The sequence below is a fragment of the Podarcis pityusensis genome (genome assembly GCF_964106645.2).
Source record: "Podarcis pityusensis genome assembly, chromosome: 2".
NCBI classification, from domain to species: Eukaryota; Metazoa; Chordata; class Lepidosauria; order Squamata; family Lacertidae; genus Podarcis; species Podarcis pityusensis.
This window is the reverse complement of record NC_138029.1, coordinates 23,155,492-23,183,311: the sequence shown is the minus strand read 5'-3', so window position 1 is coordinate 23,183,311 and position 27,820 is coordinate 23,155,492. Positions and strand designations below refer to the sequence as shown.

The window sequence follows — 27,820 nt, the reverse complement described above, 5'->3', positions numbered from 1 at the left end:
AGTCACAATATGTATAGAAATAAGTTTAGTTCAAGAAAAAGTTGACTGTTTTCCTTGTAACTTGTGTAGGTAATGGCTGGGACACCTCTCCGGCCTGGGATGACAGTCATAAGGACACCACTTCAGCAATCAGCATTAGGAAAGACCATCATTCGAACACCTGTCGTGGTACAGCAAGGTATTCTTCCAACTAGTAGGTTAATTTTGATTTTTAAACCTCCAGTATGTGAAATCCATGATTTTCTTTTCTTCATTTAAAAAAGAAAAAGAAGTATCATCAACACTAATTCAGGCATGTCTGTGTTAGGGTTTTTGCTTTAAATTACCGATAAAACTTAAACATTTCGGGCCAGTCAGCTGAATAATACTAAAAAGAAAGCACTATGCCTTTTGCTACTTATTTTTGTTTCTGAATCATAAATACTCTGGCTGGTATTCAGATTGTTCTTAGGTTCAGACAAGGTGCTTCTGCTAGACGATAGGAATCTTTGCATTCTTTTTTGTGGTTAGAAAAGCTGAGATCCACTGCAGACTGCACTGAAGGCTTCTTTTTCAGAAACACGAGTCCAAACCCATCTTGGACTTCCATAACTAGTTACGTGTTCCTGTACATCCTGGCTTCTATCGAGAGTGGCTAAGCTTCGGCCCTTCAGATACAGTTTGGCTACAACTCCTATTATCCCTGGCCATTGGCTATGCTGTTGGAAATTGAAGCCCAGCAACATCCAGAGGACCAAAGCTCAGCCACATTGGCATATGTTATAACTAAGCTGCAGAATGAGGAAAAGGTAATACTAGGCTGCATTTTTCCCCCATGGCTTTGAAGAGACATAGAGGCACACGACTGGTCAATGGACCCAGTGATTTTACTGGTCAATGGAACTTGGTAGATGGGAGGGAGAAGCAGCCTTGGAATTCTTTTTTGCAGAGGCTTCTTGTGTTGGGAACAGCTTCTTAATAATACAAATGATATGTCCATGCAGGCCAGACCCAGCAAGTAGTGACCCAGATAATCAGAGGTCAGCCTGTTTCCACAGCAGTGTCTAGTGCTACCACCGTTTCTGCAAATCCAAAGGTAGTGACAACTCCAGGAGCCCCTTTGCAGCACATGCAGCCGCAGTCTGCATCACCACACCCACCTCGTCCTCAACAGGGTCAGGTGAAACTTACAATGGCGCAGCTCACGCAGCTCACACAAGGACAGGTAAGCTTCTGTGATGTTTGTTGTGTGGCGATGATTTGCCTTTCCTTGCACATGCAATGTCAATTTAAAGCAGGCATCTTCTGAGTTAATAACTGCATCTACTACATTTTTGTAAGAAGTTTGGAAAAGATTCATCATAAGCTAAGGTTCCTCTACCACGTGAGGTAAATGGGTTGCTCTCAAATGATATGTTTAGTTTCTGTTGCATTATTGTTGAAAAACTTTTCTTTCTTTCTTTTTGTTTTTTTAATGATTTCCAGTTTTACAGTCATTTTAACACTTCAAAACTCAGAAAGAGGAGGAAGTCTAATTTTGAAATGTTAAAATGACTGTAAAACTATTGAAATGTATATGAAAATCTCTCTCTCTCTCTCTCTCTCTCTCTCTCTCTCTCTCACACACACACACACACACACACACACGCATAAAAAGCATTTCAAAACTTGGCTTCCTTCCACCTCTTTCTGCGGTTCCTTAAATTTATTTTTATCATTTCCTGCATATTCTAAATTAACTTAACTTATTCTTTTATTCATCTACTTTAATTATTTACTCTTCTGAAACTGCAGGTTATTACAATAATGCTGCCAGTGTCTTTATCTGTTTACAAATTATTTGTACATATTCAATAAACCATTTCCATCCATTTATAAAAAGTTTGTTATCTTGATTTCTTATTTTTCTAGTAAATTTCACCATCTCTGCATAATCCATAAGTTTTTGTATCCATTCTTCCTTCGTTGGGCCTTCTTCTTTCCATTTTGGAGCAAATAACATCATTGCCACTGTAGTCGCATATATGAATAAATTTCTATACCGTTTTGGTAGTTCTGCCCCTATAATTCCCAGAAGAAAGGCTGCTGTGTGGGGTTTGTTTTTTTAAAACAAATGTTATTTTAAACATCTTTTTCAATTCAATATATATCATTTCCCAGTAAGCTTTGTTGTTGAAAAACTTTTCAATTTCCCCCTTCTTTATTTGCTACAACTTATAGGTGTGGTAAATGATTTTTCAGAAAAGACTGCTCTTTTAAATAACCAAATGCCAGAGCTTGTGGGTGAAATCTTATCCACTAGCGGTGGAAGGGATTCTCTCTCCTCCCTGCAGCTCCTGTGTATTCGATCAAGATTTTCTCTGAAAGGTTGGGGGGCCTCCGGGAGCAAATTGTGGGTGGGTGATTGCAGGGAGGAGAAGGGGACGCACCAACATTGGGTGTCACCAACCATTCCGGCTGGAAAGTTCATTACACAGTGCAAGCCCTTGATATACTCCATTGGGATCTTTTGTGGGTATTGACTTTTACATTTCCCCCACTTTTAGGGTGGCAGTCAAGGTTTGACTGTGGTGATTCAGGGGCAAGGTCAAACCACTGGGCAGTTGCAGTTGATCCCGCAGGGTGTCACGGTAATACCAGGACCAGGACAACAGCTAATGCAAGCAGCTATGCCAAATGGTACAATCCAGCGGTTTCTTTTCACCCCACTTCCACCAGCAGCAGCAGCAGCTACTGCAGCTAGTACTACTACAACTACAGTTTCCACCTCAACACCAGGTAGGGTTGTTGTTTTTAAAAAAAAAAAATTAAATGGAAACAAATGCATTTCAGCTATGAAATAAAAGTAGTTTTTCTTAGGGGATGCTTTCGGGCTTAGAAATGCTGAAGCCTTGTGGTGGCTTCTTAGAGAAGGAAAGCTGCTCCTCAGATTGTTGTTAGTATGCCTCTGAAGGTAAGTCCTGCTTTTTATCTTCCCAGCTGCAGGAGAACAGAAGCAAACTTCTCAAGCACAGACCCAAACACAGCCAGCGCCAGAGCTTCCTCCTCCTCCTCCTCCTCCTGAACCCCAGCCGCCTCAGAGTCAGCTCCAAGGCCAGTCTCAGGGGCAACCCCCGAGTATTCAGCCTCCGCCTCCAGCTCAGACGCAGCCTACTCAATCTCCTCCTCGGGCTGAAGCCCAGGCAGCCGCCGAAGCTCAGCCTCCAGCTTCACTTCCATGCCCAGTCATCTCCGAAGCACAGCCTCCAGTATCGCAACCAACCGTAACTCCAGCCGCTGCTCAGACTCCACCCCAGAGCCTTCCGCAAGGGCAGCCTTTAGCTCCAGTTCAAAGCCAGGCCCAGTCAGGGGTACACCCACAGACCCCGCCCAAAGTTCAAATGATTCAGCCAGCTCAGGTCCAGACTCCAGCGCCACAGCACGTCCCCATGCAGCCGCATCCTTCGATCCAAATCCAGACTTCGCAGCCCCAGGTTCCAACTTCGGTTCAAACTCTGCCACCCACGCCAAACGTAAATCAAGTTACCGTGCAATCTCCACGTCCTCAGCTGCAAATCCAGCCACCGCAGACTAAGGTGATCACAGTCCCGCAGCTTCAGCAGCAAGTCCAGGTGTTCTCTCAGCTCCAGCCCCATGTTGTGGCTCAGATACAGGCCCAGCAAGGTGGTCTGCCTCAGCAAATTAAACTTCAGTTGCCTATTCAGATTCAGCAAGCCGGCCCGGTGCAAGCTCATCAGATCCAGAATGTGGTAACTGTTCAAGCGGCCAGCGTTCAAGAGCAACTGCAAAGGGTTCAGCAGCTCAGAGAGCAGCAGCAGAAGAAAAAACAGCAGCATATTGAAATTAAACGTGAGCACTCCCTCCAGGCTTCTAATCAGAGTGACATTATCCAGAAACAGGTACACTTATCCAAAGACATTATCACTCCTGTTCTTGGCCATCAATCTGTATGCATGTGAATCCTTTGGCCTGTGCATTTGGTTTAAATCTTAGGGGTCTTTCCTTATTAAACTACATTGCATATCCCTTTTTTGTAAATGTAACAGATGTTCTGTATCTATTTTTTTTTTTTTTTTTAAAGTACTTGGTGCCATCTGGGTCATGATTTACTACTTCAAAGTTTGCTGCCAGGGCGTCTTCAGTTCAGGGGAGAAGAGACTTGGATCTGATTGCTCAGTCTTCCACACTATTTCCGCACTACATTTTTTCTGTAGAAGAGAAGACTTGGCATGATAGCAGCCTAGTGTTATAAACTACTAGTGATGGATCTTGGGAAGAAAATTCATACACAGCCAGTTCTGTTGCCATACTATAGTGTTAGAGTAGGTAACGTCCCCGTCCTCCCACTTGTTAAACTTAAACTCCCATCATCCTTCACCATTGGTCATTCTGCCTGGTGCTGATGGAAGCTGGCGTCCAACGACATTTGGAGGGCAACATGTTGGCTGTCCCCGCTATAGTGCCATACATCTAAAATACTTTAAAGAATTCTGTACAAAATTGAAGGAGAGCTTCAAAAGCATTTTGTAGTCCTCTTTAATTGAAACTCGGAGAATGCTTCACTCTTAGCTCATGTACTGCTCCATCAAATCTTCCTCTGCAGCTAATATCCCACCGCACCCCTCCTGATCTGTTTCTTTCTCATCTTTAGAAGGAGTCAAGGGCTCCTATTTCCCCTCACCAGAATTGTACAGGCAACTGCTGAGCAAATGAAGGTCGCTTTTACTTTACTGGCCATGGGTTTAATCTTTGTGACACTCAGGTTTAAAATTACCTGCGGCTTTAAAAGTGTGCTTCCTTTTGTCGCTTCTTGCCATCAGAGGTTTTGATTCCCCACCCCACCCCCCTTTTCTTGAAGGTGGTAATGAAGCACAACGCTGTGATCGAGCACCTAAAACAGAAAAAGACGTTGACCCCTGCTGAACGGGAAGAGAATCAGCGGTAAGGCAGATGTACAGACATTAAGCAAGGCGTATGGTGCCTTTCAGTATTTTCCGGTGTAGAAGAATATGTGCTGATGCAAACGTTTACTACCAACGTACTCATAGAAATGATTGCTCATGTTTGTTTGAGCCATTGCGTCATGAACTGGCTGGGTGCAGAGAAGTGGTGGGAGTCAACAGCCGGGGAACCCCCAAGGGAGAAGATCTGGACCCCGGGGATTGGTGGTGGGATGACAGTGAGTGGTCAGAGGGAGAAAAGGGAGCAGACTGGAGGGAAAAGGTGTTGGAAGGTGAAGAGGTAACAGGGTTTAGTGAGCAGGAAGAGTCTGGTGGAGAGCAGAATTGGAGACTGGAGAGGGGGGGGGATAAGAGGCAGAGAAGAAGCCCGGGGGTCTCTTTTCTCCTGCTGCGACCATACTACTCAATATTGTGATCTCTTTTAAGTAACTTCTTCCAACCTCTGATCCTACACAGAAACCACAAAATGCACAATGCTACAAAATTGGATAACAGTATGTTTTTGTAAGCATCCCTTTACTTAAACCGCTCCATGTTTTTTCTGCATGTTTACAATATGACCTGACATTGTCCCATGTCTGCTGGTATTTTTACTATTCTACAAAATTTGAATGGTGGAAAAGGAAGAGAAGCTGTGAATACAGAATATTATTTAGAGGGTTAGGGTGCCTGTTTATACACCTTGTAGCTTCACATAATGTGTACTAACATCTAATCTAGAGGCTGTGGTACCATAAAAAGATTCGGTTTTTGAATGCTATTTTTTTCTTCTCCCTACAAATGCTCTTCAGCTTTAGTCATTATCTTAAAACTATTCTTATTTTTATTTGATTACTAAATGCAATCTTTGTGGTTCTCCATCGCCCCCTTATTAGTCTCTTCATAATAGTATTTTTTCTATTTCTTCTCCAGAATGATAGTGTGCAACCAAGTAATGAAGTATATTCTGGATAAGATAGATAAAGAAGAAAAACAGGCTGCTAAGAAACGAAAGCGAGAAGAGAGTGTGGAACAAAAGCGCAGTAAACAGAATGCAACTAAACTCTCGGCTCTGCTCTTCAAACATAAGGAACAACTTAAAGCTGAAATACTAAAGAAAAGGGCACTTCTGGACAAAGACTTACAAATTGAAGTGCAGGTAAAATGAATTTTTCTCCTTAATGAATTGTTGGGCTTATTTATTTGACTATGTAAGAGAAAGTTCAGAGCTAGACTTTTTGTACTCATGGATATTCCCACTCAATATATGCATTTTAACTTAAGTGCATTCTGTCTCAGTGCGTTTTGCCACATTTTAGCACTTTCTCTCCCATTATATTCCCTTGGCCTTCACTCTTGACTGATGAGCCAGAACCCCTGTTAGCTGAAATCTTAATTGGTCCGTTCCAGACAGATTTAGCACTGTGGGAATTCCATGCCATCATACCACAAAACACAACGACATTAGCGGATTCTGTAACCTGAAGCGTATGTAACCTGAAGCGTATGTAACCGGAGGTACCACTGTACAGTGGTACCTCGGGTTACATACTCTTCAGGTTACAGACTCCACTAACCCAGAAATATTACCTCGGGTTAAAAACTTTGCTTCAGGATGGGAACAGAAATCATGCTGTGCTTCAAGTTGAGAACAGTTTCAGGTTAAGAACATACCTCCAGAACGAATTACGTTCTTAACCCAAGGTACCAGTGTATGTGCTCCACCGACGCTCACAGGGGCCAGGATCGGAACCCCCGCGCGAAATCTTCACCACCCATTCAAAAACTTGCATACACAGCAGGAGCAACGAGCTCCATGTGTTTAATGGCGTATATCTAGATTGGCCTTGTAATTAACTGTCCATGTTTGCTGTTTCTTTGCTTTTAATTTCACTTAGGAAGAGCTAAAGAAAGACCTGGCAAAAATTAAGAGAGAGAAAGAAAAGGCGCAGGCAGCTGCCGCTGCTGCCGCCGCTGCAGCAGCAGCAGCAGCAGTACCACCACCTCCACCACCACCACCACCACCTCCTCCTCCTCCTCCACCTCCACCACCACCTCCTCCACCACCACCACCTCACAGTACCAATGCTGCATCGACAACCACGGTCACGACACCCGTTTCATCCCATAAGAGAAAACGAGAGGAAGAGAAAGAGTCCTCGTCTTCTAAATCGAAGAAAAAGAAAATGATATCTACTACCTCAAAGGAATCCAAGAAGGACACCAAGCTTTACTGCATCTGCAAGACGCCTTATGATGAATCTAAGTGAGTAGTGGATCTTAAAGGTGTTTGTGTTATACTTAGTTTAGTTTTAGCATTTAGTTAGTAGTTGTGGGAGATTACCAGAAATGGGGTTGTATATATGTATATATCAGTTTTCTATACCGTCACTGGGAAGGTACTGAAGATGTAAGCACTCAGGATTGTATTTCTAAATACCAGTCTATTAGTTTTTGTGATTCATATTTTATCTATTTGCATGTTTCCATTATATGATGTCTCACATTGCACATCCTTTATTTTGCTTTTATTCTTTCCTTTGTCTTTATGCCTCTGCTTTGGAAGCAAGGGATTATAGGCCAGTCTTCTTCTCTTCAACAGGCTCTGGACATCCCCCAAAGAGATTTCTGGATTGTATTTCTGCACAGGGGAGAAGCATTTCTTCTGTAGTTTACAATAGAGTCCAAGTTACTGTGCTGCAGTACATTTTTTTAAGTGTTTATTTCTTCTTAGATTATTTAATACCTTTTTTCAGACTTTTAAGATTTGGTATTTTAGAAGCTGAAGGCACTTAACAAAATGGAAACTGCAGTTCTATATAAAATATGTTCAACTTAATAATAATACTAAACAAGGAAAGGGAGAGTTCTACAAGTACAGTCGTACCTTGGTTCTCAAACCCTTGGTACTCGTACATTTTGGCTCCCAAATGCCGAAAACACGGAAGTAAACGTTCCGGTTTTCCAAAGTTTTTTGGAAGCTGAACGTCCGACGTGGCTTCTGTTTGAGTGCAGGAAGCTCCTGCAACCAATCGGAAGCCACACCTTGGTTTTCGAACGCTTCAGAAGTCAAGCAGACTTCCGGAACGGACTACCTTTGAGAACCAAGATACGACTGTAATAGAGAAAACATTCGGGTGACATGGACAGAAATTGCTTTGACTTGTAGCTCATTAGAGTTTGAGAACCAGTAAAAGTCAGTACCACCTAAAAGGTCCTTTTAGTGAAACTGTGCTCTGTTCACAGAATTCAGTTTTACTAAATAGATCAAAATCGGCAATTCATCTCTGGTTATGGTACCAAAGTGGAGCATTCATTTCTGCGTCTTGTCCTGCTCCAATCTCTGGTATTCATTGCCAAGCCAACTTTAGACTTTTTACTAAGCTGCTGTAGCTGTGCTAAATTTGTGGGAGTCACGAGTCCCCAGTCTGCCATTTCTTGTTCCATCTTTAGAGCAAAGCTTTATGAATGATCATCAGATTAAGGTAGAGCCTTGTTCCGTTTTATCCAGTTGTGTCCCTCCGCTCACAAGAAAGGCTCTTCAGTCCAGCAGGCGGTTCCTTGAACTTGGGCTACAGAGTGTCTTGCTGATTTCTCCTTTCCTCTGCTGCCTGAATGCTGCCTCCCTGCCCTGTCCCCCAACATACTGCAGAGGAACCCTCCAGAAAAATATGGGAAGTAGTACCAGGGGCTGCAAAAGAAAGGGGGGATTTGCAAAAATTAATTTAAAAACCACTTCTCCTGCTTAAGTTCATCGAAAGATCTGCTGGAGCAAAGAGCCTTCTCTGAGCAGAGGGACACAATTAAAAACAAGCCCTTGTGCAGTACTGCATTTTAACATAGGCTGGAATTTCAGCCATATGGTTTTTTTTCTTTTCTTCCTCTGGACTACAGTGAGCAAAAGGAATTAAATGATTGCAGGTGCCTTATAGCAGAATGAGCAAATGAGCCTTTTACTGCGATTTAAGAGTTAACAGCTTCACAAATCAGTTTAGTTAGAACTGCTGGCAGTGGCACAACAACATGATGCAGCCTAATGTTTCTTTATTAGAACTTATTACTGTATTTTTCCATGTATTAGATGAGGTTTTTTGACTCAAAAATTGTGTCAAAAAACTGGAGTTGTCCAATACACGGATAGTGGCATGGGGGAGAGAAGCGGTGTGCGCGCAACTTCCCCCAATGCCGCTGCGCGCGGGTAACAATCTAGGGGGTGCAGCTGTTTGGGGGGAGAAGCTCAACAACTTTGGGCCATCTCCCCTCATTTTCTTAAAATTGAGTCCCCAAAAATAGGAGGGTTCTTATACATGGGGGAGTCTTATAGACGGAAAAGTACGGTATTGTAAAATGCAGTATAGTGAAACCATATGGCTGAGGTGGCGTATTTGAAATTAATTCCACCATGTGTGTGAAAAAGCATTTGTTTTGTTAAGCCTGAGCATGAGCCACCAAACCCGGATCCTTTCTATTGTGTTATTAATTTTAATGGGCCTAGTCTTAGGAGTAGATCTCGGATTTTTCAGCATTTTTAATGCATTTCTACAAATAAGGTAGTTTCTCCCTTGCAGTTCAAAACAATTAGAAGGGTGTTTCATTCTCTACTCCAACTCTGAACTTATTCCGTTTGTGAGTAGGTCAGCTAGGGTTGGATCCAGCACTGCGTGAACAGAGTTCCTTGTGCAACGTGACTTCCCTTTCTCTTCTCTTCCCTCGTGCCCCAAAAACCTGCTCCAGAGGCCACCTCCCAACCTTATGGAACAGGTTTTGGGAGTGTGCAGGGGACACCAGGGGAGAGAAGTGGTGCGCCTTGTCGCTCAAGCAGAATCCTTCTGCACAAATGGAACAGCAGCATTGGTATTTACGAATTGCAGGTTATTAAATTTTTAGTCAAGCCGTTTTGTTACTTTGGATTAATTTTTTAAAAAATTAAGTTTCAGTGATGACGTGGAAGAGAGCTGATGATTCATACCACATTATGTATATGTTTTTATGCTAAGCGTAGGGATGAGGCTTCTTGCAGTTCAAGCCCATAGCCTTAATGTTCTCACTCTTCTCAGAGGTTGACAGAAAGTAAGAGAAGCAAATCTATCAGGAGCCAAAGGCTTGCATACAGAGCAGGGTGAGCAGAATTCTGCTCTCGTGATGGGGCATTCCTTCTACTGCTGCCTCTCTGCTGCTCCTGATGGGCAGGGGACTTATCCAGAATTGAGTGGGGGGGGGTGCTCAGAGGAGTAGAAGGTAGAGAAGTCCCACTGTGTGAACAGAGTTCCACTCACGCTGCCTGGATCCAAGCCATAGTGTATTGGTATTAGCAGCCCTTGTGATGTGTATGCCTGGCCATCCTGTAGCAAAACTGTTTCTTGAGGCTTAGTAGATGTTCTGTTGTGGCAGCAGTTGAAGGCTAGCCAGGAGTAAAGGTGGTGAACTGAGACATCGCTTTAAAAATTACTGGATTATTGTAACTCGCTCTACATGGGGCTGCCCTTGAGAATGACCCAGAAACTCCAGCAGGTGCAGAATGCCACAGCGAGACTCCTTATGAGGTCTTCGCCGTGGGATCACATTCATCCAGTGCTATACCAGCTGCACTGGCTCCCGGTGGAGTACAGGATCAGGTTTAAGGTGCTGGTTTTAACCTTTAAAGCCCTATATAGCCTAGGACCCTCGTACCTACAGGACTGCCTCTCCTGGTATGTCCCACGGAGGACCTTACGGTCTTCAAACAAAAACATCTTAGAGGTCCCGGGCCACAGGGAGGTTAGCCTGGCCTCAACCAGAGCCAGGGTTTTTTCGGCTGTGGCACTGATCTGGTGGAACGCTCTGTCACAAGAGACTAGGGCCCTGTGGGACTTGACATCTTTCCGCAGGGCCTGCAAGGCAGAGCTGTTCCACCAGGCCTTTGGCCAAGGCACAGCCTGACCCCCTCCTTTGGTAATTCTTCACAGAACTCTAGCCCAGTGGTTGCCATCAATTTGATTTGAATTGATTTTATAATGAATTGATTTTAGAATGCTGTATTATTTTACTGTTGTTAGCCGCTCTGAGCCCGGCTTCGACTGGGGAGGGTGGGGTATAAATAAAAATTTATTTTTACTATTATTGTAGTGGAGAAGTTCCTCAACAATGCTACAAAGAGAGCATTGAAGCCGTAGTAAATAAATTCCAAGCTACTTTTTTGGGGGGGGGGTAACCTTTTTATGAGCTGGGGATAGGGAACAGAATATATACTAAGCATTGCTGTGCAGCAATGTTTTGTGTTGGAGCCGATCAGTCTGCAGGAATTCAGCCCATAATGTTACTAAAAATGTTTACATGGTGTACCAGGAGAGGGCACCCTGAAGACGTACTCAAATTAGCTTCAAGATAGAAACTCATTCAAGATGTAACACCAAACCAGCTTTGGTGGCACATGAACGAGCTTAGAATCGCCCTTAAGAATCAACATGCTCCTTCTTCCCATACTGGCTGCATTTTCCTTCTTTCCCTCCCTTCTTGTTTCGGGGCACACAGTACCTCTCCACCCCTCCAACCTAGTTTTGGATATATGGTTTGCCCCCAACCAGGACGAATGGGAAAGAATTGGAGCGTCAGACTGTGGTTTGACACAATATGCCACAGACGTGGCTCTTTTTCCTCCATAACTTTGGTAGTCGCATTTGAGTTTAGATGCAGTCAAATGATATCGACTTGCAAAATTGCCAGTGTGAGAGAGATACTTGCAGAATTGTGTGGTGTTTTTTTTACTTCATGCCTTAACCATACCATACTTGATCTGTCACACAGTGTTGTCTTGAGAATTTACGTTATTGAAGGAATAGCCTTTCAGTTTTAAAGAGTCGAGTTCCACCGATTTCAGGCTGTTTCTTAGAAATTTTAAAACTTACATCCACTTGTCCCATTTTCCTTCACGTCATGTTATACCAATATGTATTTTACACATGACTGGTATGCATGCTCTTTTTAGTGTACCTGTTAACTTCCAGTTGTGTCTGTGCTTTGTTTTTTAAAATGAAGATAGACATTTTCAAATCTTACAAAATTTGCCTCTGTTTAAGTGACTTCTTGGCTTCACAGTTTTGAAAATGAATATCTTTTTCTTTGGCCTTGTGTTTGTGCATTCACAGTTGAGACATTCGCATATTTCAGAATTCAGTGCATATCAACCAACCTGTTTTTCTAAGAAATACAACTGTTTATTGAACCAGGCCCTAAAGAATTATGTCCACCGCATTAGCTTCAGAGGTTAGCTTTGGAAGGGTAGGTTGATGTAGTTAGGAAAATGAAATCAGAACGTTTCAGGGAATCAGGTTAGCAAGTGCCATGCCATTTGAAATGACAATTACATTGTCATTTTCATTGTAAATACTTTTAGGTTCTATATTGGCTGTGATCTTTGTACTAACTGGTATCATGGAGAATGTGTTGGCATCACAGAAAAGGAGGCTAAGAAAATGGATGTGTACATCTGTAATGAGTGTAAACGGGCACAAGAGGGCAGCAGTGAGGAATTATACTGTATCTGCAGAACACCTTATGATGAGTCACAGTGAGTTCTGACAAGAACCTCTTATTTAATATATAGGTAGCAAACTGCTCTGAGTTTGGTAATGTGTTTCTTGAACAAAAAAGAAATATTGTTCCACATATGTTGTATCTAGTGATGTGACTTTTTTTAAAAAAAATATGAAATGTTGCTCAAAATGATGAATGTTTGACTTTCAGGAAAAGTGGGGTTTGCAGTATTTCTAATAAAACAAGTTAATATTCTAAAGCAGGCAAATTTTACTGATTTGTTACAACACATTTCCTACAAAATACAATAGCTAGTAGGAGTTCCTAACTTACTGCAATTAAAGTTATGCTTTGTTTAAACTGAATATGGTACAGGTATCTGAGTGGTATTAAGTCTGTTATGAGTACCCCTTTAATGTGTTGCAGGACTCTGAATTACCGTTTTTAAATGAATATAGATATATTAAAAAGTAGTTGGGCAAACTATTACTTTTGGTAACACCTCTGTTTGCAAATGCAAAATGTATGATTTCTGGCTTCACTTTTGTTTCTTTCAGCTTTGCAAGTTGTTATGGTCTGTAGATAATTCAATTGCTTGAGATTAAATGTTGTTGATGCTGGTAATTTTTCTTCGAAACTACTTTTCAGAAATTAGATACTGCTTCTTTTAATGGTATTATAAGAAGCTGTATCTAATTTTTGAAAAGTAGTTTTGAGTAAATAGCTTTGCAATTGTTACTATACGGCCTATTACATTTACATGTTTTTTCAATTGGATTTGCGTAATATAGGCATTCTGGTGGTTTTTGGTAATTTTTCTTCACAATTGAATGCTGTTACAATTATTTCAGTAAACATGTAGCTTGATTAGCATTTATAGCGTGTTTCATTTCAAATTTGAGAGGCAAAAGTTCTTACTCGGTTTAGATTACTGACCAGTGGAATATTTTCATGAAAAGGTTAACTGGTTTTTTTGGGATCTTGCAGATTTTACATTGGCTGTGACCGGTGTCAGAACTGGTATCATGGGCGTTGCGTTGGTATTTTGCAAAGTGAGGCAGACCTCATTGATGAGTATGTCTGTCCGCAGTGTCAGTCAACTGAAGATGCCATGACAGTACTCAGTCCCTTGACTGATAAAGATTATGAGGGGCTGAAGAGAGTGCTACGGTCATTGCAGGTAAGGACCAGACTTGGTTCATTTTAATTTAGTCCCCCAGCATATTTAATTTCGGTTCTAATACATCTTTTGGCAATGGAATTTCATTAAATGCATGGAATTGAAAAGCACTCTTGAGGACATAAAACTCCCTCTGAAGTCAGAGCAGGCCACTTAGTAGGTAGCAATTGCCCAAAATTATAAATATCTCCTCATACAGTGGTGCCCCGCAAGACGAATGCCTCGCAAGACGAAAAACTCGCTAGACGAAAGGGTTTTGCGTTTTTTGAGTCGTTCCGCAAGACGAATTTCCCTATGGGCTTGCTTCGCAAGACGAAACGTCTTGCGAGTTCTTGCGAGTTTGTTTGCTTTTTCTTAAAGCCGCTAAGCCGTTAATAGCCGCTAAGCTGCTAATAGCCACTAAGCCGCTAATAGCCGTGCTTCGCAAGACGAAAAAAACGCAAGACGAAGAGACTCGCGGAACAGATTAATTTAGTCTTGCGAGGCACCACTGTACATCCCTTCCCAGACTCAAAGAGTTGGATCCTGGTTTCTGCTTAGTGATGCTCCACTGTAGGAAGGGGAAGACAATTATTGCAGATTCTTGCATCTCCCTTTGCTCCCAAGAAGCTGCTCAGAAACAGCATGCGAGATGGTGAGGGATAAAGGGAATCAGCAAAGATAATCTCTCCTCCCCCTTCTTCTTTAGCTGGAGCCTCTGCTAGTTCTGAGTAGCATCAGTGAATGGAAGGAGCCCATTTGTCTGTGGAACGGCCAACAGTCGATCCAGCCCACTAGACTTGGGCTGAAATGGGGTTCATATTAATGAATGAAGTGGATTCTGAACTGAATATCTCCTTTTCCTAACAGGCTCACAAGATGGCATGGCCATTCCTAGAACCAGTAGATCCCAATGATGCTCCAGATTATTACGGTGTTATCAAAGAACCGATGGGTAAGTGTATTCCCATGTGCAGTGCACATATGCTACCTTTCATTGACAGATCCGTTATCCAGGATATGCTCATCACACATAAGGGTAGATCCAAAGACACAATCTTGTTCATGTATACTTGGAAGTATGTGCCATTGCATTCAGTGGGACTTACTGCCTAGTCACTGCAAAAAATGGCAGCCAAAGAAATTTTCATACGGCTCTGTAGTTTACGACAGAGCAAAATGATGTATTTATTTAGATCATGGGTAGGCAAACTAAGGCTCGGGGGCCAGATCCAGCCCAATTGCCTTCTAAATCTGGCCTGCAGACGGTCCGGGAATCAGCGTATTTTTGCATGAGTAGAATGTGTGCTTTTATTTAAAATGCATCTCTGGGTTATTTGTGGGGCATAGGAATTCGTTCATTCCCCCCCCCAAAAAAAATATAGTCTGCCCCCCCCCCCCACAAGGTCTGACCGGCCCCCTGCTGAAAAAGATTTAGATTCCTTAAAGAGATTTGTAAAAATAACATCTGGGATATAGCCATTTCTGAGTGTCTCATCAGACACAGGAGAGCAGTTAAAGGCACAACAAAGAGAGACACCTTCCAGGAAATGTGGACCCCTTTCCTTAACTACTGTATTTTTCGCCCTATAGGACGCACTTTCCCCCCTCCAAAAATTAAGGGGAAATGTGTGTGCGTCCTATGGAGCGAATGCAGGCTCTTTGGCTTCAGCGATAGCAACGCGAAGCCTCCGAAGCGCAGAGGGAGAGCTCCCCCGCACTCCGGAGGTTTCGCGTTGCTTTCGCTGAAGGCCCCTGAGCGCAGCGTGAACTCCCACTGCGCTCCGGGGGCTTCGGGCAGCTATCCGCAAGCCTTCAGAGCACAGCAGGAGTTCCCACCGCGCTCCAAAGGCTTGCGGATAGCCACCTGAAGCCTGGAGAGCGAGAGGGGTCGGTGCACACCAATCCCTCTTGCTCTCCAGGCTTCGCTTCGCTGGAGAGGCGCTGCACAGTTTTCCCTCTCTGCTCAGCGCCCCTTCAGCGAAGCGGGAGGAGAAATGGAAGGGGCTCTGTTTCTCCTGCCGCTTCGCTGAGGGGGCGCTGAGCCGAGAGGGGGAGATTTTTTTTTCCCTGTTCTCCCCCTCCTATGGTCCGGTGCATCCTATAGAGCAAAAAATATGGTATGTTAATGAACAAAATCAAGACTTTCTTATACCAGCCATTCAATATTCTCAGTGGAGCGGTTATATTAAGTGATTATGTTTGAGTGTTGAATGTGTAAGTGCATGTCTAGAGACAATGGATAAAACATGCACCCTTCGATGTACTGCTGGATAAGTGTTTAATGGTTATTGTATTTGTATTTGTTTAAAAACCAATTAAAATTGTTTAAAAAAGAGAGTTGTATCCCACTTTTCTACTACAAGGGTCACCATGGTGACTCACCATATGGTTTGAAAACAAATACACACACACACACACAAAATAAAATTTCAGTGACATTGTAATAAAGCATAACTAAGAATTAGAAAACAGTGCAACATGAAAGCCATTTGTAAGTGTAGGGTACAAAGTTAGAATAACCCCAAATCCTGACAAAATGAGGATGTCTGGATGTTTGCTATAAAACACGGAGCCAACCAAACTTTGAGTGGAAGGGATGTCCTCGTCCTTGATGCCACCACCAAATCAGGCCCTCTTCTGTGGCCCAGTCAGTGGTGTCTGTGAAGGCAGAAGAGCAAAGGTGACAGACAATGTGAGAGAACATGGTCTTTCAAATAACCTGTCCCCAGTGCCTTAAAGTCTTCTAACAGAGATCCTGACGTTAAGAACAAAAGAAGAGTCGTGCTGGGTCTGGCCAAAGGCCAGCAACATGGTCTCACGGTGGCCAACCAGAAGCTTATTGAAAGACCACTAGCAGGACATCTGTGCGACAGCACTGTTAACTTAGAGTAAAGCAGTCTTAGTTACATAGATAAATCTACATCTGTGCTTGGCCTAGCTCTAATGTCTGGCAGGTTGTGCCCTAAATAAGTTAAAGTTCATATGCTAATTCTATATTCTGAATTAGGAATAAATTTGGTCCTACCTAAGCATATTTTAATCTGATTTCCTACTCAAACTGCAGGATTCAACTAACAAGTCCCACTAGCAGAAGCCTGTGCAAGGACTTCCACTAGAGCAAGTTTTTAATAATAATAAAAAAGTTTTGCATAGTTTGTGATAGCAAGTGTATGTTGAGGAAATACTGTTCACGTAGAATTTGAGAAATGTTTCTATTTCCTGACTATTATTTATCACTATTTTCTTGTGACAAGAAGGTGTACGCGTACCCTCTTTCTCCTTTTCGCCGCTTTCATTTTGTGCTTGGTTGTTACTATGGCAGTTACAGAACTGGGTCCTTCATCACAGTCTGCTCTTTGTGTGATTGCATGTGCATTTCAGTGACAACTAATTGAAGCAGTCAACCAAGGTTATTAATTGAAATAGGGAGCAGTCAGCAGGAGTAGATGAGCTGCAAATTAAGCATGTTTATGTGCACTAATTGCTTTGAGTGATAAAAAAATGAGGAAAGCCAAAGCTGAAAATTAAGGGTATAAAAACCAAGTGATCTCCATTAGGAATGTCAGCGAGCTTATTAAATTCTCCACAGTGACTTCATGGATTTCTTAAAAATCTGCATATTTGTAGCTAACGATAATACATTCCCCTCCCCTTCTCCATCCTGTTCTCTACTCCACCTTCCTATTACTAACTGTTATAAACTGTTGCTTTTCTTACTTGTTTTCAGTGTATGAGATGAATTCTATAGGTTACTGACATCTTGTGTTTTTTTTTTATTTAATTAAAAAAACACCTTTGTTTACTTTGAAGACCTTTCCACCATGGAAGAAAGAATACTGAAACGTTACTACAAGAAGGTGACCGAGTTTGTGGCTGACATGACCAAAATTTTTGATAACTGTCGTTACTACAATCCAAGTGATTCCCCTTTTTATCAGTGTGCAGAGGTTCTCGAATCATTCTTTGTACAGAAACTAAAAGGATTCAAAGCAAGCAGGTAAGTAGCCATTTCCCCCTTAGCACGCTTTTCTATTAAATGTTCTATTATCATGTTTATTGCTAACAATTTATATGCTATTATATGCTATTTATATGCAATTTATATGCTATTAAATGTTCTATTATCATGTTTATTGCTAACAATTTATATGCTCAACTTTTTAAATGTCTGGTTCTCCCCGCACATTTTGCTGTGAAAGTGAACCTTCAGCAGTGAACGTAGAACGAGTGCACGACTAGCTTAAGGTTTTGTCAAACCGATTGTGCAATCCTCGTGAAATGGCAGAGCAGTTTTGTTTAAATCATAAATGGTGTACGGTATAATGAGGAGGGTGTAAAATTTGCATAGCGCCTTTGAATATTGGGAGTGGCAGGCAAAAACCCTTTTTGGCTACCTAGGCAGATTGTGCCCCCAAAGGTCTATCAGTCTCGGGGTGTGTGCTCAGGAATCGGTGGGACTTGCTTCCTGTCGAAAGTGCTAAAGATTTTTCATTTTATATTACAAATACAGCAGAACAAAGTACCTGCTGATGAACTCTTCGGTTATAAACCAAGGAGATCTAAGGGCCCAACGTTGACTTAATCGTACGCTTGGTTTCCCTCTAGTGAAGAAATTCGTGGAGAGTGCCTGGTTCCAGGAGAATGAGAGTCACTTTTAGTGGGGAATGAGGGTGATTCTCAGTGATGTTGTCTGTGTCTGCTCCAGCCCTTCCCCTGTTGCTTTAAAGATCAGTAGTGCAAAGGTTGAGAAGGTTGACTTCTGCCGCAGCACCGTTGCTCCCTGATGCTTACTGTATCTGTAGGTGCTCTTGCATTTCATTTGCGGTAGTTTTCCAGCAAGGCCAAAATAAGGCAATAGTAACATGAGCGGAAAGCAGCAGTTGAGTTGACATTCATTCAGATTGTCATTAGTTTTGTCTCATCCTTTATTTTATTACCAGCACTTACTGTGATTCTCATTGCTGCTTCATTTACACCACCCATGTTCTTTTTTTGCAGATTGTGATAACTTTAGTCTGACCTTTCTAACTGGAATCAGAACTGGATGTTTGGCTTATTTTTCATTGTACCCCATGTCATTAAATCACTTTTTTAAAACAAAAACAGATCCATACTTGCTGTTCGCTTTTAAACTGCGCTTTAATGTGGAAGCTGCCATTGGCTAGCAGCTATGTCAGAAAATAAAATGATCCGTTCTTTGAATACTGTGTCAAAATGAAGTCCAGTAATAGCAGTGGAAGCTATGTAATAATCAGTTTTAATAAAAAAAAAAAACTCCCAAAAGAGGTTTTGATGAATTCTAACCAAAATGTGATATTTTAAATTCATGTTCTGCCAATAAATATACTTTTCTCTAAACATCTCCAAAAGCAATATAAATTGGCTACATATAATTAATATGTACCTCACTCTGAGTATCATGTGACATTTCTGGATTATTATTTTTATATTTCCATTGAACATCATGTGCTTTTATACACAACTGAAAGTGGTTATGTAGAGAAAGGTTCTTTCTGTATATGCTGTTTGCCTTTGAAAGATGAACGGGAACAGCAGCATGGCTGCATTTCCAGCTGAGTGACAGGCCCTTGGCATCCACTTGAAACAACTGAGATCTCTTTAAATGAAGGGTGCTTAATTGTTCCCCTTTTCTGCATTCTGCAGGTCTCATAACAACAAACTGCAGTCTACAACTTCTTAAAGTTCCACGTGTTACCCTAACACAAAGAGCAAGAATCTGGTTGTCTGAATTTTTTATTTTTATTTTTTAATTGGCAAAGCCAGAGGTTTTTAAGTCAGGGCGTCCTGACAAGTCTTGATGTAAACTGCATTTTTATCAGTCGCATCAGATTATATTCTTGGCTTGATTTTGTCCAAAGGACAAAAGAATGAAATTCAGCAGCATCGTTTTCTTGTCAAGATCAAATTGTGACAGAAACAGGAAAACGTTTTATTAAAGGACGAGAGAGGAAAACAAGCGAGAGAAAACAAGATACAGTAAAATGGGGTCAAGTCCTTAACCCCATAGAAATGCCACATCTGTTCTTCAGTGAAGAAGCTGGTTTAAAGTCCACACAGAGAAGTTTTGACTGTATTTATTTATTGTTGCAAAAGGACGCTTTTTTATTGCTGCCCTCATTTGTCAGCTTTTTCTTTCTTTCTTATAAGCCCCAGCTCTGGTTAAATGTAACCCATTCTGTATCTTACCATGGTTCCTGTAGCTAAAAGTACAAGATGACCTCTAAATGTCTTTTCTTTCTATGAAAGGAGCTGCTATGTACACATGTGCACAAACAAACTGGGAATCAACAATGAGTTTATCGTTCATGGTAGAAGAAAACAATTAAGCTTGCATAAAAGTTGGGCTAAGTGGTCATGTACTACAGACTTTGTTGCCTTGAATATAACAGTACAATTTGTCATTTACTCTGCACCGGACTGATACGAGTAAAATCTATTTGAAGGTATCTTGTTTGTAAACATTTGTCAGATTTTAATTTTTTTTCCCCCTTCTCCTTTTTGTATTAAAAATTCAAAATATGGATGTATATGAAACAAAATAAATGGAGATCATTGTTCTCTCCACAGATGTAGGTGTCTTTTGAATGTTCGCTAACCTGTTCGTGAGGTTTCGGAGGTTTGTTCTGAACTGTTAACAATCCTGAGATAGTATGGAAGGGAAAAGTAGGAACGTGGACTAACCTCTCAGCGTGGTTTTCCTTATGTTGAATCAAATGTAATAAAATTCTACTGTGGTGCCACAACTTTTGCCTTGATGATGAAGGAGTTGTGTAAGAGTTGTCATTGTCCATTGCTAAGTGAGATAACATGGAGCAAATGATCATGTCAGGATAAATAACGGTCTCAAAACTGTGTTTCATTTTTGTGGCTTCTTTACTAGGAAAGGTGTGTAAAAAGATGAAAGCCAACAGAAAGAGAGGCTTTGCAGATTTTTTAAAAATTACTTTCCCAACCAATCACACCTGCTGTTGATGACAGTTTAAATATGTATATTATAAACCAGCAGCAGTTGGTTTTGGTAGCTCTACACCTGTGTTAACTAGATTTTGCACTAATTCACAATTTTGCCCTTCTGTGATCTGGAATTTATCTGATTATGGATAAGCTTTCCTTGGGTTTAACTTCACCCTGCTATGCAAGAACCTTTTTCTGTTACTTTCTTAGACATTGCGATCAACCACAATTTTCTTACTAAGTACAGGCTCAGGTGTACAAATACTTTGGGGTTAATTTTCTCTACGAAAGCCTTCGCTTTTGTATATAGATGCTGTCATTTTAACCAATGTGAAATCAAAAGGAAGTTAATTGTTCATTGTGAAAAGAGCATCCATTTATGCTTCTTAGAAGATAGGAAAAAAAGAGTATTTGTGTTTTAGGCTATGTTGTCTTAGGACTTTTTACAAAAAAATATGCTACATATTGTATGCATTATGTTTATAAAAACAGGAGAATTTTCATCCTTAATCCTACAGATATTGTCTCTTCACAATATTTCTGTATTATTCGTACATATGGCTGACACTGAAGAAAAAAAAACATGTTGAGAAATGAACTTTCTTACCCGTAGGCAATAGAGCACTGTTTTTAACAAATTGTGACAAACTGAAGAATAACTTTTTTGTACATAATAGGGCATTTCATCTTAGACAAATAAAGGAATGTTGTTGGACATCAGATTTGGTGGAATTCCTAATGAAACATCAGTTGTTTAAAATAACATATGTAGCACTTGGCATTGCCATACTGTGCAGTAATTCTTGGGGGAATTTTTCATATAAATAATTATGAAATGAGGAAAATGCTACTTTCATACACTTTTTACCAAGCCTCATCATTTTTCCTACTGCTTTGTAATATATGAAGACAATTCTTAGCTGTAACTACTATGGTAATTCTTAGTTTTTTGGGTTTTTTTTGAAAAAGTTTTATTTATGAGCCAGTGTAATGTGTGTACATTTTAAATACCACTTCTGTAAAAGGAATAAAGAAAATTATACTTTACTCAGTTTTTTTTAATGAAACAATGTGCAGAATATTTGATTTGTTTCCGAACATCTCAGTGCATTATTAAAACTCCAGAATGTATGTTCACTTACTGAGACATATCTCTTTAACATGGGTATTATGTAAAATGAGCCAGCTGACGTCCCTTTTTAATCGCAGCTCCTCAGTCAAATTGAAGGATTTGGTGTTCCATGTCTAAATGGAGTTCAAAAGCTTCTCATTAGGTGCTTTGTTTTGTGACGGGTTACGGCCTATTTATGGAGTCTCAAGTTGGAATGGTTTGGCTTTGAACAGCTGCAGAACATTTCTACCACTGTGGCAAAACACAACATTTAGTGGATTTTAATGAATGATCACTGTAAGCAATGACCATATACAACTGGTCTCTTAAACATTTTTTTAAACAAAAATACATGTTTTAAGTTGCATAGTCAACCATTTTATTTTACCAATCTTAAAGGTTGACTGCATTCAGACATAACACTAAATCATGTTTTAGAGCTTTGAGAATAAGCCTAGCCTCCTGGGCTACCACATACCCTTCCACATGGCTGAGAGCAGAGGTTTGGAAGCTTTTGCTTCTGCTTATAGTTAACTCTGGATCACAGTTAACCTGAGGGTCATGATTTAACACAAACTATGGCAGGCCCTGCTCCTGCCAACCTAGCAGTTCAAAAGCATGTCAAAGTGCAAGTAGATAAATAGGTACCGCTCCGGCAGGAAGGTAAACGGCCAGAAGTGGCTTAGTCATGCTGGCCACGTGACCCAGAAGCTGTACATCGGCTCCCTCGGCCAGTAAAGCGAGATGAGCGTCACAACCCCAGAGTCGGCCATGGCTGGACCTAATGGTCAAGGGTCCCTTTACCTTTATGGTTAAACAGGCCCACTTCGTAACCCACGGTTTGCAGTTCTTAGTTTTGAAGGTAAGCATAATTAGTGTTAAACCATGATCCTTGGTTTGGACAACACATGAAGCCTTGGTTAATTTAAAACCTTAGCTGCATGGCAGGAGAGCCCAGGAGGGAGGCTAGGCTTTTCCTTTTAGTGCTAAATCACGGTTTAGCATTACATCCAAAGGCAGCCATTGTTCTGTTACATTTAGTGGAGCACGACTTACTTTTGATTTCACATCAACAGCACTTCTAAATTTTATTTTACTTTGAAGTAATTCTCTTCTTAGTAATTGGCATGTAAATCCGCAGGAACATTTTCCAGAGTTTTATTAATGACATTTGGTGGGGTTTTACTCATAATAAATATAACTACTGTGTCGTGAACGTTGGATAGTATGCTAGCTCCTTTTCTCAGTGCACAGTCCCGCAGCAGGTAGAAGTGGTTACATCTTGGAAGAACATACTGTGTAAACACACCCAAAGTGAACTAGTTACTGTGGGTACAAGAATCCAATCTAGATACCGCTGGGAGGAAAAAGGTAAGTGCAAGTACAACCAGAGTTGTCTTTTTCACAGAAAGAGAACAAACCTAAGCTGAAATGCAGCCAGTGTTTTCAAGTATTTATCTCATGACAATACGCTAAAAGCAAGGAAGAGAAGCAACTATATTTCACCATAGTTTTTCATGTCATGTACCGTTAGACATATTAGTCTGACTACGTAGGAAATTAGCTAATACTGGAAATTACGTAGGAATATACGTAGGAAAATACGTAGGAAATTAGCTAACATCCCCATGTTAAAGGGGGAATAGTACTCTCCAAAGAAATTTACATAGGCAGATATGGACAGAGATGTCACTCCTTTCGTTTTCCAACTCATAACGAATCGAGAGGCAGAAATGAGGGGAGTTTACCTGTTCTTACCACATCATGCAAAACAGCATTTTCAAAACTGCTGGGAAGAAGTATGTTTGGAGTTTCAGATGCTTTTACAAGTTTACATTGTAAACAAGGAATCTGTTGAGTTGCATTTCCAAAGAAAATAAACACACACAAAAGCCAAACATTTCAGATAAAGCAAAGGGTTGAGTTCACCAGCTATTGGTGCATTTTAATGTTACTCTCTTCACCTCCAAGTCTGCTTTCATCAAACTTCAGTATATGTAGCACTAATCCTTATCGGAGTGTTTGAATGTTAGGAAAAGATAGACACATCTTAAACACGTTTACTCAGAAGTCTGTCCTAGAGGATTTACTAAGTGTTTTAGTGTATAGGATTGTACCAAGCGCTTGCATTACAGGAAATCCCCAGTTCAAATCTCAGCTTGGTCATGAAGTCATGAGGCTTTAGGAAAGACCTCTCTCACACACACAAGAATAAAATGCCATGGAAGTAGAACTAAGCTCTCCAAAGCAGCAAGCTCTGCAAAGTAATTAAGAGGATCTCTGAACATCATTTTTATAATTAGTTTAATACAGGTACATTAATAGCTACTTCATACTGATATAATCAAAATAGGTATTCGTCTTTTCTAGGAAGCAAGTTTTAAAACTACACTGGTCCTATAACAGCTCATCCTTTCCGCTGGTAATGGAAGAATCTGGCATCGTAGGCATTTAGATTTGAGTTAATTATAGAAAATAGTCTAATGGAATAAATGTAGGGAATAGTTGTATGCAGGCTGCCCCCTGTCCTCCCACTGGTCTGGGCTGCTGCCAGGAAGTCTCCTTTTGACAAAATAAAATGCCTTCATTCAAGATATCTTGGAAAAAATTCAATTCTGACATCTTGATTGTAAGTGTGCCATTTCCCCACACAATCTGAACCAACTCCTTTCCTTCCATTAATAAAATGCATTAACCTGTTATGAAATCATGACAGATCTAACGAGGAGACATTTTTGAATTGTTTTGCTGGTATAAGGTTGCAGCTCTCCTAGGTAATTCCAGTCAGAGCTTTTTTAAAAAACACCGAAACCCTACAATGGCAGAGAGTGCTTATGAAGCCTTCCATTCCCTTTCCATCTCTCATCAAGCGGTCTTTTTTTTCTTCTGAAACTTGAGCCGAAGAGCTGCATTTTTTTCCATTGCATACATATGCCGTTACTAAATTGGAGCATTCTGATAACAATATTGCTTTCTCTTAATAGTAACTACATCTTGGAGACATTGCTGTTGTTGAGAACATAGGCCTAGTTTTCGCGAAACATTCAGTTATCAACTCTCTATGTTTCCTCGAAATGTTTGAATGCATTGTTTTCTACATAAGGCAGTTGCCTTTGTGAGATCAGTCATGAAACTGCCCCAAAAGCAGATAACTCTTTGCATTTTTGCTTATGATTTATATGTGCCTAATTTCTTTGTACAATTGCCTGGGGAAAAATATCTATTAACAGAAGACACTTACCTTCTGGCCTGAAAGCTACAACATTCACCCAATGTTCTGCTTAGTTCGTGGCTATTAAATTTGAACTTGAGGATGAATATGTCTGCATAAGCTTTGTGTACTCTCAGGTCAGCAGAAACTCCCACCATAAATTACTTCTGTTAACAAGCAAAAAGGAAAGTAAATAATAGCATGACTTGTGCTAAAAACCCACTCTCCAAAGTACTATAGTGGGGATGTGGAATTGGGAAAGCCCAATTCCATAAGCAGGTTTACTTGTAGCTAAAATTCTACACGTTGTTTATTTTTAATCACATGCATTTCTGATCGTGCCAAAGAATGTATCATATTTTAAAACGTGAACTCCCCAATATTAATGCCCAAAACTGTTGGTTTCTCATGGAAGCATGCATATTGCTGGCAACTTCAGCCATCATTTGATTTTCCATCTGAGAGGTTTTTGTAGACTGCTTGCATTTCCTATGCTGTTCATTGCAGAGTTTGGATAATAACAAACCGTAGTTTTGATCAAGCAAAGTACATAGCAGGCAAGCTAATTGGAATAGCTAGATGCCTAAACTTGATTTAATTTTAAGAATTGAGAATGAAATTATTCAGGCCACAACCTGGAAGATGCCTGGTAAGAAGCAAGTGTGCCTATATTATCACGTTTCATCGTTTTCGCATAAATCTTCAGCTTAGAACTGTTCTTGTCATGTTGATTTGCACCTGTAGCAACTTGCCCAGGAGATGAAAATAATCAGTTTTGATGAAATATGTAATCCACTGAAGGACTATGGTTAGAGACAGGTAGAAATACAGCTGTGAAAGTACATTATAAACAGGAAAGGGAGTAAGAAACTCAAAGCATGCGTTGACCATGAACAGTAGTAAATTCCAGAATCGCAGCTCAATCTTGAGATGCAAACAGGTTTGTTGTGGATTTTGTGTTGGTTGGTAGATTACTGAAGCCAATGAAAGCTCATGTCTCGATAACCTGGTTAGTCATTAGGGTGTCACAGCAAAAGGAACAAAAAACCTCCCACCATTTAGGCAGGACCTGGAGCCTTTTTCCAGAGAAGCTGGAAAAGCCATGGCTGCTTCTAATTAACAGCTGCAAACCTGCTTCAGTCCCAGAGGAGCTGTACATCCTCACCCACATTTGGTGTGAGCTGCCTGTTGAACTTTCTGATGCCGCCTTCTGTTGAACCTTTTCATGTAGCTGTTGCCCCTCCAAAGCAGCCCATCTCCTGGCCTCAGGTGCCCTCTGACATGCTCTTGAAGAACTGCCGGCAGCTGTCTTCTCCTGTGGTAGATCTGACCCATCGTTATGTATCTGCTTCCTGCAAAATAACAAGCATCATGGGTGCCTTCTTGATGTTCGGCAGCGAGCGTGGTGCAGAGCACATTTTGAGGTTCTGCATTTTACAGTTAACTTGATTATGCGGCTAATTAATACCTGAGAGGTTGGCATCGCCAACCAAGTCTTCAGCAGTATTAGTATTCCATCTTCCTGTTTAAAACCCGAGCTGAGGGACCCCATATTAACAGCACTCGTGTTTAACTTGCCAAAATGGCATTAGCTGAGGCCAGGGGACCATAACCGCAAGGGCCATTTGTTGTTCATTACCTAATACCGTATGCAATAAGCTCGGTTTGATTAACTCAAGAAGCTTTGAGGAAATAGAAACCTCACACTTTTAAAAAAACAACAACAACCAATTGGTGTAATTAAAATCTAAAATACTGTATACACAACTTGAGTGGCTTTTGAATGATGTGGCGGGAATGTTAAGTAGCTCGGTGCAAGAACATCTGCATTGTATGCAGAAGGTTGCAGGTATCTATTTCCAGGTAGATCAAGGAGAGAAATATGTCTGAAACCCTGGAGAGTTAGTATAAGGCAGCTTCCTGTCTTTCTGGCAAGGTTTCCCAAACTTGGGTCTCCAGCTGTTTTGGGACTACAACTCCCATCATCCCTAGCTAACAGGACCAGTGGTCAGGGATGATGGGAATTGTAGTCTGAAAACAGCTGGAGATCCAAGTTCGGAAAACACTGTTGTAAAAGAACTAGGGAAGTTTCTTTAGCAAAAATTAACACATTGTGTCTGTATTTTATTTTTTCGTGTCTCCTTGCCTGGCCCTGCTAACATGGGCTGAGTTAGAAGAGAAAAGGCTGTGGTACATTACCAAGTTTAAAGTCCGGACAGGGTTTACTGCAGTTCAAGGTATTCACAACCATCATATGAACTCGTAAGAAGAAGCCATCAGGGGTGAAGTACAGGCGATTTATCTTGTACAGTCCATTGCTGCTCACCAAGAGTGTCACCAAACTCGTTCCTTTATGAACCATGATGACATCATGAACAATCCCATTCACCACTTTTAAAAAAAGAGAGGAGCACGTAATTGATAGCTAGCCGGTACTGATTTTTCAATTGTTTGAAGCTGCTTGTAACACTCTATAAACTATTTTTCAATATAAGTTAGCTGCACAGTGCCCACCACAATAAAAAACAGCACAAAAACTAATTAAAATGTCAAAGTTAGAACTAATAAAACTAGTAAAAATTTACAATTGGTGAGTTTAATTCAACGACTGAATACATTATTCATAGTAAAATATGAGGCCGACCTGGGGGGGAAAGTATTTTGAATATGTGGGTATTCAAAAATACAGCCTGATAAATTGCAGCCTCTGCAAACCACAACTAAAACAGATTTCTGTCTCAATGTGCCCTTCCCATCTGCTGAAGAAATAAAGCCATTTTACAGTACCCATGCTGGATAAAGATCCAAGCAGCACTAACGATGCAAAATAGTGGGGTAGCCCCTAACAAGCAAAGGGATTTTAGGTATGCTAAAAACCAGACCAAAAAATTACTTGGGGGGGAGGCAAAGAGATGGGGCCCCAGGTGTCT

The 27,820-nt window shown here is 41.0% G+C and overlaps 2 protein-coding genes across 13 annotated transcripts in view; one reads left to right on the top strand and one right to left on the bottom strand.

The window, feature by feature from the left end:
- BPTF (bromodomain PHD finger transcription factor) overlaps positions 1–20,176 on the top strand; it is a 63,258-nt gene extending 43,082 nt beyond the window's left edge. For 6 of the 11 annotated variants that reach the window (XM_080994315.1, XM_080994312.1, XM_080994309.1 and 3 more), the window contains 12 exons: positions 70–193; positions 984–1,204; positions 2,526–2,757; positions 2,959–3,878; positions 4,838–4,920; positions 5,853–6,078; positions 6,818–7,185; positions 12,292–12,465; positions 13,419–13,611; positions 14,461–14,545; positions 17,404–17,590; positions 19,258–20,176. In XM_080994315.1, coding sequence (XP_080850441.1) covers positions 70–193; positions 984–1,204; positions 2,526–2,757; positions 2,959–3,878; positions 4,838–4,920; positions 5,853–6,078; positions 6,818–7,185; positions 12,292–12,465; positions 13,419–13,611; positions 14,461–14,545; positions 17,404–17,590; positions 19,258–19,294 — 2,850 coding nt within the window. In that variant the 3' untranslated portion in view covers positions 19,295–20,176. Of the gene's footprint in view, positions 1–69; positions 194–983; positions 1,205–2,525; positions 2,758–2,958; positions 3,879–4,837; positions 4,921–5,852; positions 6,079–6,817; positions 7,186–12,291; positions 12,466–13,418; positions 13,612–14,460; positions 14,546–17,403; positions 17,591–18,591 lie in introns of all 11 variants that reach the window. The other 5 variants (XM_080994306.1, XM_080994308.1, XM_080994310.1 and 2 more) reach the window with 4 other exon arrangements.
- Positions 7,195–27,820, bottom strand: part of LOC308470976 (UPF0450 protein C17orf58 homolog) — a 31,422-nt gene continuing 10,796 nt past the window's right edge. The window contains exons 4-6 of one of the 2 annotated variants that reach the window (XM_080994739.1): positions 27,090–27,281; positions 26,056–26,242; positions 7,195–8,610 (exon numbers count right to left, since the gene is read on the bottom strand). In XM_080994739.1, coding sequence (XP_080850865.1) covers positions 8,445–8,610; positions 26,056–26,242; positions 27,090–27,281 — 545 coding nt within the window. In that variant the 3' untranslated portion in view covers positions 7,195–8,444. Of the gene's footprint in view, positions 8,611–23,951; positions 25,058–26,055; positions 26,243–27,089; positions 27,282–27,820 lie in introns of those variants that run through there. The other variant, XM_080994740.1, reaches the window with a different exon arrangement.